This window comes from Neofelis nebulosa, chromosome 4, assembly GCF_028018385.1.
Source record: "Neofelis nebulosa isolate mNeoNeb1 chromosome 4, mNeoNeb1.pri, whole genome shotgun sequence".
Taxonomy (NCBI): Eukaryota; Metazoa; Chordata; class Mammalia; order Carnivora; family Felidae; genus Neofelis; species Neofelis nebulosa.
This window is the reverse complement of record NC_080785.1, coordinates 115,921,367-115,942,851: the sequence shown is the minus strand read 5'-3', so window position 1 is coordinate 115,942,851 and position 21,485 is coordinate 115,921,367. Positions and strand designations below refer to the sequence as shown.

General features: G+C 38.6%; 2 protein-coding genes across 3 annotated transcripts in view; one reads left to right on the top strand and one right to left on the bottom strand.

Moving 5' to 3' along the window:
* Positions 1-21,485, bottom strand: part of RAF1 (Raf-1 proto-oncogene, serine/threonine kinase) — an 84,519-nt gene that overhangs the window by 34,564 nt on the left and 28,470 nt on the right. The window lies entirely within an intron of this gene.
* LOC131509796 (anaphase-promoting complex subunit 10-like) lies at positions 7,076-7,863 on the top strand. Its single transcript, XM_058725955.1, has one exon. The coding sequence runs from the start codon at positions 7,146-7,148 to the stop codon at positions 7,701-7,703; it is 558 nt and encodes a 185-aa protein (XP_058581938.1). The 5' UTR covers positions 7,076-7,145; the 3' UTR covers positions 7,704-7,863.

Sequence of the window (21,485 nt, the reverse complement as noted above, 5' to 3'; positions counted from 1 at the left end):
AAATCAGCTTCTAAATGTGAAGTCTTTCACAATTCCAAGGAAAAGTTTCAAAACAAATGCATTCTCTTATGAATGGAGAAATTCACCTTGTTAGAAAAAAAAATCATTCATTTAAAAAAAAATTTTAATGTTCATTTATTTTTGAGAGAGAGAGAGAGAGAGAGAGAGAAGAAGAAGAAGGAGGAGGAGGAGGAGGTGGAGGAGGAGGAGGAGGAGGAGGAGGAGGGAGGGAGGGAGGGAGGGAGGGGAAGGGGCAGAGAGAGACAGACACAGACTCTGAAGCAGGCTCCAGGCTCTGAACTGTCAGCACAGAGCCCATCGTGGGGCTTGAACTCCTCTGAACCATGAGATCATGACCTGAGCTGAAGTCAGATGCTTAACAGACTAAGCCACCCAGGAATCCCGAAATCAATCATTTTTAAAAAGATGTATCTCCCTATAAAGGATTACTATTTCTAATATACAAAGATCTCTTAAAAATTAACAAAAACATGAACAATGCCACTGAAAAAAACAGGGAATTAAATTCACAGAATAGAAACATAAGGCCATGGGGGCACCTGGCTGGCTCAGTCAGTTAAGGATCCAACTTCAGCTCAGGTCATGATCTTGCGGTTCACGAGTCTGAGCCCCACGTTGGGCTCTGTGCTAACAGCTCAGAGCCTGGAGCCTGTTTCGGATTCTGTACTCCCTCTCTCTCTGTCCCTCTCCTGCTTGTGCTCTCTCTCTCAAAAATAAACAAAGACATTTTTAAAAAAAATTTTAAAAAAGAAACACAGAGGCTTATCATAAACATACGTGATTTGTGTATATATATATACATATATGTGCATATATATATACATACACACATATATAGTAGAAAAATGTGAAATTTGAAAAGTAAAATACTATTTTTAACATCAGATTTATAAAATATAAAAGACAGAAAAGGAAAACATCCATCACAGGCATCTGAGGAAATCTACTTCCCATACTTGCTGGCAAGACTGTAAACTTAATCTAACAATCTAATAGTTTCTATTAGCCGTTTAAATATTTGAATTCATATACCATTTGACAATCTATCTTATAAGGGAAAAAAACCCAGCCAGCACTACAGAAATACCCAGCACTACTAAAGTACACTGGAATATTTACTGCAGCATTATTTGTAATATCAATAAACTGTCAACAAACTCCCATCAGAGCCAAAGCCATAGAGCTAAACAAGAAACAACTTGAAAACTAGTTTACAAAAGCAAGACCTCCCAGGGAAGGATTGCCACCGCAATGTACTGGCTAAAGGTCTAATTTAGAGAGTATTTATCCAGGGAAGCTTGAGAAGATTGTGGAGTAGGAGGATCCTAAGCTCACGTCCTCCTACAGCAACATCAAGGCTGCACCAACATCAAGTGCAACTCACTCTGAAAATGACCCAAAGACTAGCAGAATAGTACTGTCTCAATTAAAGATATTTTTTAAGGGCCATATTGAAAAGGTTAAGAGGGGCAGAGACAGCTGGGAACCAAACCCCCAGGGTGGTGACTCACAAGCAGAAGGGATATCACAGGCAAGCAGGTCTTCCCTGGGGAACAAGAGAATCTAGCCCTACATAAAGCAATCCCCACCCCAATCCTTACCCCACACAACCCCACAACATCCGGCTTTAAAAATCAGCAGGGCTAGGGGCACCAGGTGCCTCATTTGGTTAAGCATCCAACTCCAACTCAGGTCAAGATCTCACGGTTCTTGAGTTCAAGCCCTGTGTCAGGCTCTGTGCTGACAGCTCAGAGCCTGGAACTTGCTTCGGATTCTTTGTCTCCTTCTCTCTCTGCTCCTCCCCTGCTTGCACTCTATCTCTCTCTAATAGAAATGAACATTAAAAAAAAAAAAAAAAAAATCAGCAGGGCTTAACTCCAGGAGAGCCAGAGGGTTTTGGAAAACTGAGATTCTACTCTTAAATGGCCAGCACATATCATGCACTCCAAGACTCAGCACAAGGACAGCAGTCTGAAAAGAACCTGGATTATTTATGAAGGAAATTTACTGACTAATTTTAGGGTGTGTGCTGAAAGGGCAGGGATCTGTAGGATCTTTCTCCAGGAAGGGAAAGCCTAGTGGATGTCTCCCCCCTACCCCACCCCCTTCAGCTTAGCTGGTGGGAGTCAGTTCTGACACCCTCCTTCTACCTTGCTACCACCAGTCACCTGCCCCAGTGTTCCCCAGTGAACCTGCCCCACCGCTATAGCAGGTGACCCTCCAAAACCGCTCCCATCCTGCCACAACAAGTGGACATCCTCAGTGGGGACCAGCAGCCCCCTAAAACAACTTCTGCCCCACCACACCCAGTGGGCAGCCTCAGACATGACTGGTGCCCCTCTCACCAGCACACCCACAACAGCCAACTGTGCTAGGAGCCAATCCTGCCAACCAGTGTGTCCACCGTAGTCACACTCAGTCACGGTAGCCAGACAGGCTGAGGACTAGCAACATCAACCTGCCTAAAGCAGTCACAGCCCAATTGCAACAGGAGGGCCACAGAGGAGACACCTCTGAAACACCTGGTTCTGGTGACCAGGGGGGATTGAACTACTAGGCCCCACAAGTCACCTTCTACTTAAAGTCACTACTTTCAAGACCAGAAGATAGAACTGACCTATCTAATACACAGAAAGAGAGAGTCAAACAAAATCAGGAGACTGAAGAATATGTGCCAAATGAAAGAATAAGACAACACCTCAGAAAAAAGAACTAAATGAAACAGAGATAAGCAATCAAAGTAATGGTTATAAAGATACTCACGGGACTTGAGAGAAGAGTAGATGAACTCAGTGAGAACTTCAACAAAGAAAAAATATAAAAAGAACAAATCAGAGCTGAAAAATACAATAACTGAAATGAAAAATGCACTACAGAAAATCAACAGCAGATAAGAGGATGCAGAAGTACAGATCACTCATCTTGAAGACAGCACAGTGGAAATCACCAAGCTAAATGGCAAAAAGGAAAAAAAAAATTTTTTTTTGAGAGGGAGAAGTAGAGGGAGAGAATTTTTTTTTTTTTTAATGTTTATTTGAGAGAGAGAGATGCAAGCGGGGGGGGGGGGGGTGCGGGGGCAGAGGGAGAGAATTCAAAGCAGGTTCTAGGCTCCAAGCTGTCAGCACTGAGCCCAACACAAGGCTCGAACCCATGAACTGCAAGATCATGACCTAAGATTAAGTCAGATGCTTAACCAACTGAGCCACCCAGGCTCAAGGCCTGCTTAAGCAGGCTCTAGGCCCAGCGAAGAGTCCAACACAAGGCTCAATCTCATGGCCTTGGGATCATGACCTGAGCCGAAATCAAGAGTCAGATGCTTAACTGACTGAGCCACCCAGGTGCCCCCCCAAAAAACATTTTTTTAATGAGGATAGGTTAAGAACTCTGAGACAATGTCAACTGTAATAACATTAGTATTATAGGGTTCCGAGAGAAGAGAGAAAGGGGCAGAACTTATTTGAAGAAATAACAGCTAAAAATGTCCCTAACCTGGGAAAGGAAATGGACCTCCAAGGACAGGAAGCAAAAAAAAGCACCAAACAAGATAAACCCAAAGAATCCAAAGATACATAAAAATTAAAATGTCAAAAGTTATCTGATTATCTGATAAACAGATAATCTTAAAAGCAGCAAGAGAAAAACAACTAGTTACATACAAGAGAAACACCATACGGTTATGAGCTGATTGTTCAGCAGAAATTTTGCAGTTCAGAGGGAATGTTCAAAGTACTAAAAGGAAAAAAAAAAAACCTATAAAGAAGAATACTCATCCCAGCAAGGTTATCATTCAAAATTGAAGGAGAGATAGAGTTTCCTCGACAAACAAATGGTATTCGTAACCACTAAAACCAGCCTTACAAGAAATGTTAAAGGGACTTCTTTAAGTGGAAAAGAAAAGGCTGTAAGAAAATTATGAAAGAAAAAAAACTTCACTGCTAAAAGCAAACATACCATAAAGCTAAAAGACCAATCACTTATATATAAAGTGAGTATGAGGGTTAAAAGACAAAAATAGTAAAATCAATTATGTCTACAATAATTAGATAAGGGATACACAAAATAAAAGATGTAAAATGTGAGTTCATATACATAAAATGTGGAGGAAGTAAAAATGTAGTGTTTTTACAATGTATGAACTTAAGAGATCATCAACTTCAAATAGACTGTTATATACACAGGAAATTATATATGAACCTTATGGTAACAAGCCAAAAACCTTTAATAGATATGCAAAAAATAAAGAGAAAGGAATCCAAGCATAACATTAAAAAAGTCATCAAATCACAAGGGAAGAGAGTAAGAGAAGGAAAAAGGAACAGAGAACTACAAAACAACAGGAAAACAATTGACAAAATGATAAATATACATCTATCAATTATTACTTTAAATGTAAATGATCTTGGGGCGCCTGGGTGGCGCAGTCGGTTGAGCGTCCGACTTCAGCCAGGTCACGATCTCGCGGTCCGTGAGTTCGAGCCCCGCGTCGGGCTCTGGGCTGATGGCTCGGAGCCTGGAGCCTGTTTCCGATTCTGTGTCTCCCTCTCTCTCTGCCCCTCCCCCGTTCATGCTCTGTCTCTCTCTGTCCCAAAAAATAAATAAAAAACGTTGAAAAAAAATAAAATAAAATAAAAAAATAAATGTAAATGATCTAAACACTCTAATCAAAAGACATAAGGTGACTGAATGGATAAAAAAACAAAACCCATCTATATGATGCCTACAAGAGACTCACTTCAGGCCTAAAGACACATACAGACTGAAAGTGAATAAAAAAAAGATATTTCATGAAAATGGAAGTGAAAAAAATGGGGTAGCAACACTTCTATCAGACAAGAGACTTTAAAACAAAAGACTATAACAAGACAAAGAAGGGTATTACATAGTGATAAAGAGATCAATTCAACAAGGGATATCCAACTGTAGATATCTACAGGGGTGAAATCGACAGGATGCCTTGCGGGTTCAGTCAGTAGAACATGTGACTCTTGATCTCGGGGTCCTGAGTTGAAGCCCCACAATGGACACAGAGTTCACGGTAAGAAGGTACTGACAGTAATATAAAAATAGTTGGGGCTTTAACACTCCACTTATATCAATGATAGATCATACAGAACGAAAATCATTAAGTAAATAGTGGCTTTAAATGACACATTATACCACATTATTATTATATACATATATTATACGTACACACACATATTTATTACATACAAAATTTCATCCAAAAACAGCAGAATACACATTCTTTTCAAGTGCACATGGAACATTCTCCAAGACAGACCACGTGTTAGGTCACAAAACAAGTATCAATAAATTTAAGAAGACTGAAATCATATCAAGCATCTTTTCTGACCACAAAGGTATGAAATTAGAAATCAGTTACAGGAAAAAGTGAATGGAGGAAAAAGTGGAGGCTACACATGTGGTACTAAACAACCAATGAGCCAACAAAGAAATCAAAGAGAAACTAAAAACAAAAACAAAAAAAAAACCCCTTAAGACAAATGAAAGTGAAAATCCAATGTTTCAAAATCTATTGGACACAGCAAAAGTAGTTGTAAGACAGAAGTTCATAGCGACACAGGCTTACTTCAAGAAAAAAGAAAAGGCACAAATGATCCAACCTTACACCTAAAGAAACTAGAAAAAGAAGAAAGAAGAACAAAGTCCAAAGTTAGTAGAAGGAAAGAAATAATAAAGAGCAGAAATAAATTGAGAACAAAAAAAATAGAAAGATGAACAAGAGCTGGTTCTTTGAAAAGATAAACAAAACTGATTAACCAAGAGAAGTTAACAGTCAACACACAGAAATACGAAGAATTATAAGAGACCATGAAAAACTATACACCAACAAATTTGACAACCTACAAGAAATGAATAAATTCCTAGATATATATAATCTGAAGACTGAATCAGGAAGGAACAGAAAATATGGACAGATTTCTAATAATGAAATCAGTAATAATAATAACAAACTAACAAAAGTTCAGGACCCAATGCCTTCACAGGTGAATTCTAACAAACATTTAAAGAAGAGTTAACACCTAGCCATCTCAAACTATTCCAAAAAACTGAATATAGACAAATAGATCAATGGAACAGAATAGAAAGACCAGGAATAAGCCTACACTTATGTGGTCAATTAATCTAAAGCAAAGAAAGCAAGAATATACAATAGTGAAAAGACAGTCTCTTCAATAAATAGTGTTGAGAAAACTGGACAGCTATACACAGAAGAGTGAAATCACTATCTTATACACCCCCCCCCAACACACAAACTCAAATTGGATTAAAGACCTAAATATAAGCCCTGAAACTGTAAAACTCCTAAAAGAAAACATACGCAGTACATTCTTGGACACTGGTATTTAGTAATATTTTTTTGGATCTGTCTCCTCAGGCATGGACAACAAAAGCAAAAATAAACAATTGGGATCACATCAAACTAAAAAGTTTTTGCACAGCAAAGGAAGCTATCAACAAAATGAAAAGGCATCCCACTAAATGGAAAAAGATATTTGCAAATAATATATCCAATAAGGAGTCGATACCCAAAATATATAGAGAACTCTAAGGGGCACCTAGGTGGATCAGTCACTTAAGGGACCGACTCTCAATTTTGGCTCAGGTCATGATATTGAGTGACACATAGGGCTCCAAAGCTGGGCATGTAGCCTGATAAGGATTCTCTCTCTCCCTCTTCCTCTGCTCCTCCTCCACTCACCCACTCGCTTTCTCTAAAAATATAAACAAACAAACAGAACTCAAACAGGGGTGCCTGGGTGGCTTAGTGGGTTAAGCATCCAACTCTTGATTTCAGTTCTGGTCATTCTTGATTTCAGCTTAGGCCATGATCTTACAGTTCATGACATCAAGCCCCACCTGGAACCCTGCACTGGGCTCCATGCAGACAGCACAGAGCCTGCTTGGGATTCTCTCTCTCACCTTCTCACTTTGCACCTTCCCTACCTGTGCACACACACATGCTCTCGATCTCTTTCAAAATAAACATTAAAAAAAATCTGATTAAAAAATGGGCATGGGGAATGTCTGTGGGAAAGCCGGGCTGTCCTGAGTGGGAGTGGCACCGAGCTGCAGGGTATCTTAAAAAGAATATTTTAAAAATGACCACACCAAACAAGACACCTCCTGGTGCTGACCCTAAGCAGTTGGAAAGGACTGGAACAGTACGGGAAACTGGGTCACAAGCTGTTTGGTCACTCTCATCGTGCAAACCAGGATTTGGAGTGGATCAGTTACGAGATGACAATCTTGAAACTTACTGGCAATCAGATGGCTCCCAGCCTCATTTAGTAAACATCCAATTCAGAAGAAAAACAACAGTGAAGACATTATGTATTTATGCAGACTACAAATCTGATGAAAGCTATACTCCAAGCAAGATCTCGGTCAGAGTAGGAAATAATTTTCACAATCTTCAAGAAATTCGGCAACTTGAATTGGTGGAACCAAGTGGCTGGATTCACGTTCCCTTAACTGATAATCATAAGAAGCCCACTCGCACATTCATGATACAGATTGCTGTTCTAGCCAATCACCAAAATGGAAGAGACACCCACATGAGGCAAATTAAAATATACACACCAGTGGAAGAGAGCTCCATTGGCAAATTTCCTAGATGTACAACTATTGATTTCATGATGTATCGTTCAATAAGGTGACCTTAACACAGAACAAAAGTCATTAAACGTACCTTTGTTTTATCTTGTCAGTAAATATTATATCTGGAATCTTTATTGAAAAAACATCAGTTATTTTGCAATTTTGTATGCATTGGAGGGTATTTTATTGTAACTTTAACAAATAAATTTTGGGTCATACTATTTTTATTTTCTTTAACATATAATAAAGCTCACATATTTTACATTATTAAAAAAAAAAAAATGGGCATGGGGCGCCTGGGTGGCTCAGTCGGTTAATTGTCTGACTTCAGCTCAGGTCATGATCTCATGGCTTGTGGGTTTGAGCCCCGTGTTGGGCTCTGTGCTGACAGCTCAGAGCCTGGAGCCTGCTTCAGATTCTGTGTCTCCCTCTCTCTCTGCCCCTTCCCCACTCATGCGTGCGCACACGCACTCTCTCTCAAAAATAAACATTAAAAAAAAAAAAATGGGCAGAGGACCTGAATAGACATTTTTCAAAAAACAAAACAACCATAGCTCCCCAACAGACACATGAAAAGATGCTCAACATCACTAATCATATGAGAGATGCAAATCAAAACCACAATGAGATTATCACCTCAAACCTGTCAAAATGGCTAATGTATATATAAGAAACCATATATATGATTTCACATACATATATACATATATAAAAACAAGTGTTGGTAAGACTGTGCAGAAAAGAGAACCCTTGTATACTGTTGGTGGGAATGTAAACTGGTGCAGCCACTATGGAAAACAGTATAGCAGTTCCTTAAAAAATTAAAGGTCGATGATGATCCACATGATCCAGTAATTCCACTTCTGGGTATTTATCCAAAGAAAACAAAAATGCTAATTCAAAAAGATATATGCGCCCCTATGTTCACTGCAGCATTACTTACGATAGCCAAGATATGGACGTAGCCCAAGTGTCCACCGACAAGTGAAGTGATAAAGATGTGGTGTGTACACATGTACACACATACACACACACGCGCACACACACACACCATGCAAATACTACTCAGCCATAAAAGAGATTGACCTAGAGGGTAGTAAACTAAGTGAAATAAGTCAGAGAAAAGACAAATACTATATGATTTCAATTATATGTGGAATCTAAAAAACAAAACAAACACAACAAAAACAGAAAGAGACTCATATATACAGAAAAAAAACTGGTGGTTTCCAGAGGGGAAAGGAGTGGGGGACTGGGCCAAATAAATAAAGGAGATTAAGAGGTACAAACTTTCAGTTATAAGTCACAGGAATGAAAAGTACAGCATAGGGAATATTGTCAGTAATATTGTAATAACTTTGTACAGTGACAGATGGTAACTACACTTATGGTAAACATTTTGTAATATATAAATGTCAATTCACTATGCTTTACACCTGAAACTAATATATTCTGTCAATTACACTTCAAATAAAACTTAAAAAAATTTTTTAAATTTTTTTTTAATGTTTTATTTTTGAGACAGAGAGAGACAGAGCATGAGTGGGGAAGGGTTAGAGAGAGAGGGAAACAGAATCTGAAGCAGGCTCCAGGCTCTGAGCTGTCAGCACAGAGCCCGACGTGAGGCTTGAACTCACAGACGGTGAGATCGTGACCTGAGCCGAAGTCAGAAGCTCAACCGACTGAGCCACCCAGGCGCCCCTAAAATTTTTAAAATAAAGAATATTTAACCAGACTTTTTTGTCTAGGAAAAATACTATTTGAAGTTATGAAAAACTCTACTTTGAGAAAGCTATTTAAAGTTTTAAATAGGGAGTATTTTATATACTTTTACACTTAAGAAAAAAAAATTTGGATTTCACTGATAAAATGGTAATTTTCCATAACAGAAGAATGGGGCTAATGTCATGTATCAGTCAGCAGTAAATTTTTTAAATACTTTAAAGGACTATACATGCTATATAGTGTCAAAAGTAAACAAACATCAAAAAAAGACAAATTAAAAATATTCATCATGTATTTTTTGATATGTATACAACCTTTTCAACACTCACATAAAAGTATATTGTTTAAAAGGGGAACATTATAGACATCATTTGAAGATAGCTTTGGTAACAAAGAGTTTATATGGAATCTAATTTTAAAAGCTCATTTTTGTCCAATGATAAAAAATAAACTTTTAGATAACACTCTTCACTCGTAAGAAACAGTGGCTTTATTATCACAAAAGTTCCCTGACCTTAAAAACTTGTTTAGTGAAACAGCCTCGGCCGTTTTCAAGGTATAACTAAAACAACACCCAATATGGTTTCAAAAAAGGACAGAATCAGTACCTTTTTTTTTTTTTTTTTTAGATTTTTTTATTTTTAAGTAATCTCTACACCCAATGTGGTGAACTCACAACCTGGAGATAAAGAGACGCATGCTCTACTGATTGAGCCAGCCACATGCCCCACGAATCACTACCTTCTTAACAGCCAGATTCTTCAGAGAAGAGACTTCAGAAACTCAAGTCTCTTTCTTTCTTACAGTATAACTCAGTATTTTTTCAAACCATGGGGTATGTTCCAATAGTTGGCAGGAAATCATTTTGACCAGCTTTCTTCAAAAATAAGGTAGAACACAATGTATCATCATACATAGTACAGGTAAGTACTATTTTCAGAAATCTTTGATTTAGGTACACACACATTATAAAAATGTAGTTTAGGGGCACGTGGCTGGTTCAGTCAGAGGAGCGTGCAACTCCTGATATCAAGGTTGTAAGTTCAAGCCCTGTTCTGGGTGTAGAGATTACTTAAATAAATCTTTTTTTTAAATGTACTGTTTAATGTGAATCACTACTAAATTTGAAAGCTACTGGTGTAGTTCCAAGGCCCAGAATCTCTAGACCTACATCAATTTCTCCAAATGCATTAACCCATTCAAAGTACATCTTCTTATGCTTGAATGATTGCTTTCAAGGATCCATCTAGGGTTAAAGTGTCTTTCCTAGCTCTACCAATGAATTCTCTCCATATGTGCTAATTCTATCTCACATTACATTTAGAAAGTCATCTCTCCTACCTCATGTAATTCTTCCAGTTTTCACGTATTTCATTGCTATGTGAACTTAAAAAACTCAGTATATTAATTTTCATTCTTTCCTCAGGTACAGTTATTTTGTGACCTTATTTATCATCCAAATTTACTATGAACTAATGGATACACTGACAGTAACCTGAGACCATTCTCCAATGTCGATTGGGTTACACGGTTCACTAACTTGTAAATAACACGCCATTTTTAAGGCATGCAATGTATACACTATGTAGTCCATTTACTAAATTTTCTTGCCCTATATTGAATTTCTAATATTCATCTCTCTCTAAAAATAGCCTTTTCTCTTTCTCATTTATCATTTCTTAAAATGATCTTTATTGCCATGAGGCCTTCTGTTTCCTGCCTGCTGAGATGATGTTCTTTTCTGCTTTCAAAGAAAATACCAAATCAGAGTGTCCTGTTAACCATTTCACTGAACTTAATGTAGATTCCTTCCCCAATTTAAATGTTTCTCCAAAGCATACACAACAAAGATTATACTCATTTACAGTCTCGCAACTTAAATTAAAAAAAAAAAAAAAATCTTCCGGATAAGGTTTCAGAGATCGCAGTCTTTGTACAGTATGAAAACCTTAACATGTACAAAGTTTGCTTCTGGAAATCTTTCTTTGAAGGCAGCCCCTCAGTAGAATTCTGTATGACTCTACTGAAGCCTTGGGTCCTCTGTAATGTTAGATAAAGCACCAAATATTCTCCCTCATAAAGCCTCCCTTCATTGCTCCCTATTCATAAGTAATTTACTACTCCCAACTCTTTTTCATAGTCATTTTATTTACATATATATTAACAGCACTTCCTACCTTGTAACTATTTACATGTCTGCCTCCCTTACCTACCTGTAAGCTTAAGGATTCACAGTGCATGCCTTCTTTGTTCTCATTAGTTCTCTCAGAACTTAGTATGACACCTGACCTATAGGAGTTACTCAACCAAGACTTCAAAAACAATGAGATCATAGTTAGATAACCTAAAATTTATATAAATTATTAAGGAAGCAATAGCTATTTGTAAGATATAACATAAAATTTGAGCCACAAACAAGCATCTAGGAAAAACACATATATTCAACAAAGCCTGTATGGCTATCTGAACAATATTAGTTTACTTTCTACTTTGACACGTGCCAAAACTCACTAGGAAACAAGATACATGCATAAAAAATCAATTTCTGGAGTGCCTGGATGGCTCAGTTGGATAAGTGTCCAACTCTTGGTTTCACTCAGGTCATGATCTCATGGTTCAATGGGTTGAAGCCCTATGTTGGGCTCCACAACTGACAGCATGGAGCCTGCTTGGGATTTTCTCTCTCCCTGTCCCACTCACACAGTCTCAGTCTCTAAATAAATAAATTAATAAAACCTTAAAAACTTTTTTTTCTAAAAATTCTGTACCAAACAAGCAGCAGCAATAAAGATAATAATGACATTAGCTAATACCTATTGAGCCTTTACATTTCAGTATGTACAACACTACTGAGGACATATATTATGCATAATGAGCTCTTTACATTTCAATATATACATAACAAGCATTAGTTCTTCACATACCATATTTCATTTAATTCCCAACAACTCTAAGAGAGACTATTATCCTGATTTTTTTTTTTTTAATTTTTTTTTTTTTCAACGTTTTTTATTTATTTTTGGGACAGAGAGAGACAGAGCATGAACGGGGGAGGGGCAGAGAGAGAGGGAGACACAGAATTGGAAACAGGCTCCAGGCTCCGAGCCATCAGCCCAGAGCCTGACGCGGGGCTCGAACTCACGGACCGCGAGATCGTGACCTGGCTGAAGTCGGACGCTTAACCGACTGCGCCACCCAGGCGCCCCTATTATCCTGATTTTGAAGGACCAAAAAGGTTAAATAAAATTGTTCAGGGTTACACAGACTGCCAAGATTACTCACAAAATGTCTAAGGTCAAAAGCACTCACAACTTTTACCACAGCTTTATCACACCATCATTCTCTATTCTTAAGGCAGATAAGATCAGTGCATTTGTGGGACAAGCTCTTGCTCAGATGAAGTGTCAGATTTCAACCTTGTGGCTGCCTCCTCTAGTTTCCTGATAGCTAGCTTTTTCCTTCCACTCTGGTAACTTACTTTTTAATTATACTTTTATGTAAAATATAATTAAATTTGAGGAGGGAGCACAAAGGAAAAAAGTTATCCACAATGTTAATATTCATCCTAACACATTTTTTTAGATATTATCTTCTAATAGTAGAAACACAACACATAAATATCAGTTCAAAATCTACCTCCACCTTTTATTTTTTTGCCAAAATGCTTAACTCTCTCCACACCATTTTCTCAATCATTCATGCAATAAACATTAATAAACACCTAGTATGGGGGCGCCTGGGTGGCGCAGTCGGTTAAGTGTCCGACTTCAGCCAGGTCACGATCTCGCGGTCCGTGAGTTTGAGCCCCGCGTCAGGCTCTGGGCTGATGGCTCGGAGCCTGGAGCCTGTTTCCGATTCTGTGCCTCCCTCTCTCTCTGCCCCTCCCCCGTTCATGCTCTGTCTCTCTCTGTCCCAAAATAAATAAATAAAAAACGTTGAAAAAAAAAATTAAAAAAAAAATAAACACCTAGTATGTACGAGGTACTGTTCTAGATGCTTAGGTTACCTCAATGAATAAAGAGACAAAGATTCCTGATATCAGAAGCACACCTTCCAGTGGAGAGACACACAATAAAGTAAATTGTACAATATGATAGTGGGTTATAATCAGTGCTGGGGGAATGGAGGCAAGTTGCAATTTATATTGGTCAGAGTAGGCCTCAGTGAGGAGGTAACAGCTGAGTCAAGACTTGAAAGTCAAGGAGGAGTTTGACTTGTAGATAACTGGGAGAACATTCAAGGGACAAGGAACAGCCAGAGAATATCCTAAAGCAGGAGTGTCTTGTGTACAAAGAACAGCAAAGGTATCATAAAACTCCATGAAGTCAGAGTACAATTGGATGTGGGAGGGCGGAGAATGCAGATAACATACTGCCTTGTAGGTCACCGTAAGGACTTTACCTTTTACTGAGTGAAATGGGAAGCCACTGAAAGGTTCTGAACAGAGAAGACACACAGTCCGCCTTAGATATTAATAAAAGGAATACTCCGGTTGGTATATTGCAAATGAAATACACAGGCAGTAGGTACACAATCAGGGAGTTCAGAAGATGCCTGAGTTGAAGAATTGACTGTAAAGGAAGATAAAAATACTTCATTGAGTTGTTATGAAAATTGTCCATTGTCTGTAAAGCACTTAGCACTGTGCCTTGCACATAGTAAATGATACTGTTAATAGCTTCTGCCTTACACAAGGACACCTAGCATAGGAAATGAGAGAGAGTAGAAATTCAGCCCACGCTTCATGTGCTAAGCAATGTGCCTGGTACTCATATAACATCAGCCTAGAGAAAGGGAATTCTCCTAATTCACATGAAGGAGGCAGCCTGCTGTATGAGCTATGGACCTTTTGCATTTAGCAATGGTGCCTCGGAGCTAATTGTGGCCTTAATCCTTGTTCATACAAATGAACAACTGCAATATCAATCCAAATCCTGTGCTACATTACTCTCCTCCCAATTTCATTTTAAATATTTGATCATTATTTCTCTAATGATACTCCATTGTGTTGGATGCAATTCTTAATTTTTTAAGTCACATGTTTTTTCAGATTTTAAAATCTTTGAAATCAGAACCCATCTTACAAACAATGGTGTGTCTTACTTGTCCTAACAGAGAACGTGAAATAAACATCATCAGATATATAGGTATTTTGCCTAACAACCTAAGTATGGAATTACTAAGTAAAAAAGAATTATGTGTGGGTGCTGGTGTCATATTTTTGACATTTTAAAACTGGACTTGAATGACTTCTTGTTTTTTAAGATAAGTTTGTTTTCTGAAGTAATCAGCCACTATCTATTTTTTTCTGATTTTTTTTTGGTGGGGGGAGGGGTTTAACCCAGAAAAGAAGGGTTGTGATGCTACTTCAATTTCTTAGAAGTGACAAAGGCTTCTAAAAGTTCAGAAAGGGTAACGAAACATATTGATAAAGGCAACACCAGTGGATGTTGTAAGAATTTCATACTAGGTCAGCTTTCCATCAGCAGGTTAAGTGCTGAGTGAGATTATTTTGTGTTTTTTATACTCCCTCAAAGGAAGGTAGAACTCAAAAGCAGCCTAGACCCCAAAGAGCTCTCTGAAACCCATCCAGCAAAAGGCCCAGGTCTTTATTCCTGGAAAAGGTAAAATGGAAGGTCTCTAGAGTGGAAGATTCCAGGTACAGGTGAAAGCATAGACACCATTCTGAAAACGAAGCTAACTAAATACAAAGACCAACAGCTTCTTCCATAGCTGGGCAACTAGGCTCAATGAACCTGACATGAGTTCCCCTAACTTACAATGAAGCTCAAAGTCAAGAAGCCTAACCCACTGCACTCAAAGATTCCAATCAGTTGTTTAATCCTACCTGTTTAAAAATAAAAACAGACCACCAAGATTACCAGACATTTCAAGAAAGCCTCTAACATGGATAATAAAGACCAAAACACACAGGAAAAAAAACCCCACGACAGAATGACTTGAGCTTTCAGATTAAGTGGAGTTATCAGAAGAAAGCCCATCACATGCCTAGCCCATTAAATTTTACAATGGGAGACCAGAAGATTCTATAAACTTCTAGAGGAAAAAAAAAAAAAAAAACAAAACGATAGGGAATAAGACTGGCTTCAAATTTCCCGATACTGGAAGACATAATGGAGCAAAGCCTTCTAAATTCTTAACAAAAATGATCTCTACCATAGAATAATTAGCAAAACTATCAACAAAGTTAAAGGAGTTATTTTCTGGTATTCATAATTACAAAATATTGACTCTTCATGATCCTTTTCTCAAGGAAGTTGTTAGATGAATAAAAGCAGATCAACAAAGAGAAAGAGTTGAGATCTAGGAAACAGCATCCACACAGGAAAGCAGCAAACAGAATCCCCATGAGGCCAGTGGAGGGAAATCCCTAGATAACAACCGTGCATCAGGGACAAGAATCCATAATTACATGGCCCTGTCTGGAAGTTTGTACCTCTTAATCCTCTTCACCTATTTGGCCCATTCCCCCACTCCTCTCTCCTCAGGAAACCATCAGTTTGTTCTCTGTATCTATAAATCTATTTCTGTTTTGTTTATTTTTAGGTTTCACATGTAAGTAGTGTAACACCCTCTAGGTCCATCCATATCATTACAAATGGCAAGATTTCATTACTTTCTATGGCTGAATAATATAATTTCCCGTGTTTGTGTGTGCGTGCACACACCCATACGACATCTGCTTTATCTATTCATCTACTGACGGATACTTAGGTTGCTTCCATACCCTGGCTACTGTGTAAATAATGCTTCAATGAACATAGGGGTACATATGTCTTTTCAAATTAGTGTTTTCATTTTCTTTGGATAAATATCCAGAAGTAGTATTGCTGGATCATTTGGTAGTTCTATCTCTATTTTTTTCTTAAGTATTTTCTTTAAGTTTATTTATTCATTTTCAGAGAGAGAATGAGCACGCACAAGTGGGGGAGGAGCAAAGAGAGGGAAAGAGTGAGTTCCAAGCAGGCTCCTCGCTGTCAGATAAAAGCCCAATGCAAAGCTCTGTCTCACAAACCATGAAATTATGACCTGAGCCAAAATTAAGAACTGGACACTTAACTGACTGAGCCACGCAGGCACCCTTATCTCTAAGAACATCCATACTATTTTCCATAGTAGCTGCACCAATTTATAGTCTTGCCAACAATATATGAGGACTCCCTTTTGTCCACATCTTGACCCACAATTGTTAATTCATGTCTTTTTCATAATAGTCATTATCATGGCTGTGAGATGATAATCTCATTTTGGTTTTGATCTGTGTTTCTCTGATGATTAGTTATGCTGAGCATCTTGTCTAGCAAAGGCACTACCCTCCCTTCCTTCCTTTTTAAAGATTTTATTTTTAAGCAATCTCTACACCCAACGTGGGGCTCTAATTCAAGAGATCAAGAGTCAAATCCTCTACCAACTGAGCCAGCAGGCACCCCGGCAATATATTCTTTAAATAAATGACCTTGTTGGGGCGCCTGGGTGGCTCAGTTGGTTAAGCGGCCAACTTCGGCCCAGGTCATGATCTCACGGTTCGTGAGTTCAAGCTCCACATTGGGCTCTGTGCTGACAGCTCAGAGCCTGGAGCCTGCTTCAGATTCTGTGTCTTCCTCTCTCTCTGCCCCTCCCCTGCTCTCTATCTATCAAAAATAAACATTAAAAAAAATTTAAATAAATGACCTCGTATTTTGCCATTACTTATCTATCAGGCTTTTAAGCAAGTCTATAAAATTCTAGCAATCAAATCTAGAGTTTTTCTTGCCTAATGCTCCTTCTGTCTTCCTCCTAAAGAGACTTTCATTCCAGTTATGGAATAAGACACAAGCTTAAAAGCCACAGTATAGGGAATATAGTTAATGGTATTATAACAGCACTATATGGTGACAGATTGCAGCTACACTTGCAGTGAGCATAACATAACATATAGTCATTATGTTGTACACCCGAAACTAAGTAACATTGTGTGTCGACAGCAGCTACACTTGCAGTGAGCATAACATAACATATAGTCATTATGTTGTACACCTGAAACTAAGTAACATTGTGTGTCGACAATACTTCAACAAAGAAAGAAGGAATATTTAAAGACAAATAGGAAGACTTCCATTATACTGTACTTCCCAGGAGTTTCTTCTGTCTCCAACTGTATCTCTTCTATCTCCTTTGCTAGCTTCTATTCCTCATGCCTCAACCATGGATGTACCACAAAGCTCTATTTCACTATGCTTTCCAAAAGTTCCACAGCCTTTCTACTCTGAATTACTGCCTCCATTAGTGAAAACTATGCTAGACAATTCTATGTTGTCTCTCAAACCCACACTCCTCTTTTGAGAACTTCCTTCCCCAAAGGAATTAAGTCCAGAGCAGCAATATTTATATGTTCATATTCACGATCCTGCCCCTCTAGGCCCCAATGCGACTGAACGCAACAAAGATCCAAGTTGGGGACCTGATATGAAATTGAGAGACTAGACAGAATGGTCCTTTGAACTGAGAACTTGTAAACTCAGGAGCTAAAAGATGAGAATGGTGGGGCGCCTGGGTGGCGCAGTCGGTTAAGTGTCCGACTTCAGCCAGGTCACGATCTCGCGGTCTGTGAGTTCGAGCCCCGCGTCAGGCTCTGGGCTGATGGCTCGGAGCCTGGAGCCTGTTTCCAATTCTGTGTCTCCCTCTCTCTCTGCCCCTCCCCCGTTCATGCTCTGTCTCTGTCTGTCCCAAAAATAAATAAAAAACATTAAAAAAAAAAAAAAATTAAAAAAAAAAAAAGATGAGAATGGTGGTCCATGTAGATCCAAAACAGTAAAAGAAGTTTGCTGGTAAGATGGTAACAGTCTCCCAACTTATCTACAGATTCAACACAATTCCTACCAGAATAGGCTTCTTGATTAAAATTGACAAGCTGACCTTAAAATTCATATGGAAACTCAAGGAATCCAGAATAGCCAAAACAATCTCAAAAAAGAACAAAGTTGAAGGACTCACCTTCAATTTCAAAACTTATTACAAAGCTACCCTAATCACGACAGTGTGGTACTGGCATAGAATAAACACATAGATAAGTAGAACAGAACTGAGAAGGGTGCCAAATAATTCAATGGTTATGGCAACTGGATATCCATCTGCAGAAAAATAAAGGTGAACCCCTACTTCACTGCATATACAAAAATTAGCCCAATGGCTCAAGACCTAAATGTCAGAGCTAAAACTATAAAACACTTAAGAGAAAACACAAGAGAGGAAATACTAAACTAAAAGGCACCTGATGGAATGGGAGAGGATATTTGAAAATGACACATCGGGGCACCTAGGTGGCTCAGTCAGTTAAGTGTTGGACTTCGGCTCAGGTCATAATCTTGCAGTTTATGAGTTCAAGCCCTGCATTGGGCTCTGTGCTGACAGCTCAGAGCCCAGAGCCTGCTTCTGTGTGTGTTTGTCTCTCTCTGTCCTTCTCCCACTTGTACTCTGTATCTCTCTCTCTCTCTCTGTCAAAAATAAATAAAACATTTTTAAAAAAATTTTTTAAAGAATGTGACATTATCAGATAAAGGGTTAGTATCCAAGTTCCATAAAGAACTTATCAAACTCAACACCCCAAAAAAACAAATAATCCCAGGAGAAATGGGCAAAAGACATAAACAGCCATTTCCAAAAGAAGACATACAGATGGCTAACAGATACATGAAAAGCTGCTCAACATAACCCATCATCAGGGAAATACAAATCAAACCACAATGAGATACCACCTCACACCTGTCAGAATGGCTAAAATGAACAACTCAGGAAACAACAGATGTTGGTGAGGATTCAGAGAAAGGGGAACCTTCTTACACTGCTGGTGAGAATGCAAACTGGTGCAGCCACTCTGGACAACAGTATGGAGGTTCCTCAAAAAATTAAAAATATAGCTACCCTAGGACCCAGCAATTGCACTACTAGGTATTTATCCAAAGGGTACAAAAATGCTGATTTGAGAGGGCACATGTACCCCAATGTTCGTTCATAACAGCACTATAATCAATAGCCAAATTATAGAAAGAGCCCAAATGTCCATCAACTGACGAATGGATAAAGAAAGTAGAGTATATATATACAATGGAATATTACTCAGCAATTACAAAGAATGAAATCTTGCCATTTGCAACAACATGGAACTAGAATGTATTATGCTAAGTGAATTAAGTCAGTCAGAAAGATAAAAATCGTATTGTTTCACTCACATGTGGAATTTAAGAAAACAAAACACATGAACATAGGGAAAGGGAAGGAAAAATAAGATAAAAACAGAGGGAGGCAAACCATAAGAGACTCTTAAATACAGAGAAAAAAACTGAGGGTTGTTGGAGGGGTGCTGGGTGGGGAGGATGGGCTAAACAGGTAGCGGGCATTAAGACGGGCCCTTGCTGGGATGTGCACTGAGTGTTATATGTAAGTAATAAATCACTCAACTATACTCCTGAAACCATTATTACAATATATGTTAACTAACTTATATTTAAATAAAATTTTTTTAAAAAGAGAAAACACAGCAGTAAATCTTCTCATAAATCTTCTCATGATCTTGGATTTGGTAGTGGCTTAAGATCAACACCAAAAAGCACAAGCAACAAAAGAAAAAACATAACTGGACTTCATCAAAATTAAAAACTTTCAGGGGCACCTGGGTGGTTCAGTTGGTTAAGCGTCCAACTCGGCTCAGGTCATGATCTCATTGTTAGTGAGCCTGAGTTCCACATCGGGCTCTGTGCTGACAGCTCAGAGCCTGGAGCCTGCTTGGATTCTGTGTCTCCCTCTCTCTCTGCCCCTCCCCCACTCACACTGTTTCTCTCTCTCAAAAATAAACATTAAAAAAATTAAAAACTTTCATGCTTCAAAAGACATCATAAAGAAAAATGAAAGACAACCCAAAGAATGGAAGAAAATATTTGCAAATAATATGTATGACAAGAGACTTGCATATGCAATACAAATATTCTAGAGAATACAGAAGAATTCCTACAATTCAGTAAAAGACAATACAATGTAAAAAATAGGCAAAGGATCTGAATAGACATTTTTTCAAAGAAGATATAGAAATAGCCAGAAAGAACACAAAAAGCTGCTCAACATCACTAATCATTACGGAAATGCGAATCAAAACCACAAAATACCACTTCACACCTATTAGAATGGCTATTACCCAGAAAGACAAAAGAAAAGAAGCGTTGGTTGGGATGCCTGGGTGGCTCAGTTGGTTAAGCGGCCGAGTTCGGCTCAGGTCATGATCTCGCCGTCCGTGAGTTCAAGCCCCGCGTCGGGCTGTGTGCTGACAGCTCAGAGCCTGGAGCCTGTTTCGGATTCTGTGTCTCCCTCTCTCTGACCCCCTCCCCCCCGTTCATGCTCTGTCTCTCTCTGTCTCAAAAATAAATAAACGTTAAAAAAAAATAAAAAAAAATAAAAAGAAAAGAAGCGTTGGCAAGGATGTGGAAAAACTGGAGCCCTTGTGCACTGTTGGCAGGAATGTAAAATAGTGCAGTCATTATGGGAAACAGTATGGCAGTTCCTCAAAAACAAATTAAAAATAGAATTAATCTATGATACATCAAGTCCACTTCTGGACAGAACTGTAAGAATAAAAAGCAGGGGCTCAAAAAATACATACACACCCATGTTCACAGCAGTATTATTCTTTTTTTTTTAATGTTTATTTATTTTTGAGACAGACAGAGCATGTGCTGGGGATGGGCAGAGAGAGATGGAGACACAGAATCTAAAGGAGGCTCCAGACTCTGAGCTGTCAGCACAGAGCCCGACACAGGGCTCAAACTCATGAGCCATGAGAACGTGACCTGAGCCGAAGTTGGATGCTTAACCGACTGAGCCATCCAGGCGCCCTAGCTGCATTATTGTTAATAGCCAAAAGGTGGAAACAATTCAAGTGTTCACAGACCCATAAATAGATAAATAAAACGTAGTACATCCAAACAATGGAATATTACTTAGTCGTTAAAAAAAAAAAAAAAAAAAAAAAGGAATGACGTAGGGGTGCTTGGGTGGCTCAGTCAGGAGCCTGTCTCTTGGTCATGGCTCAGGTTGTGATCTCACGGTTTGTGGGATCAAGCCCCATA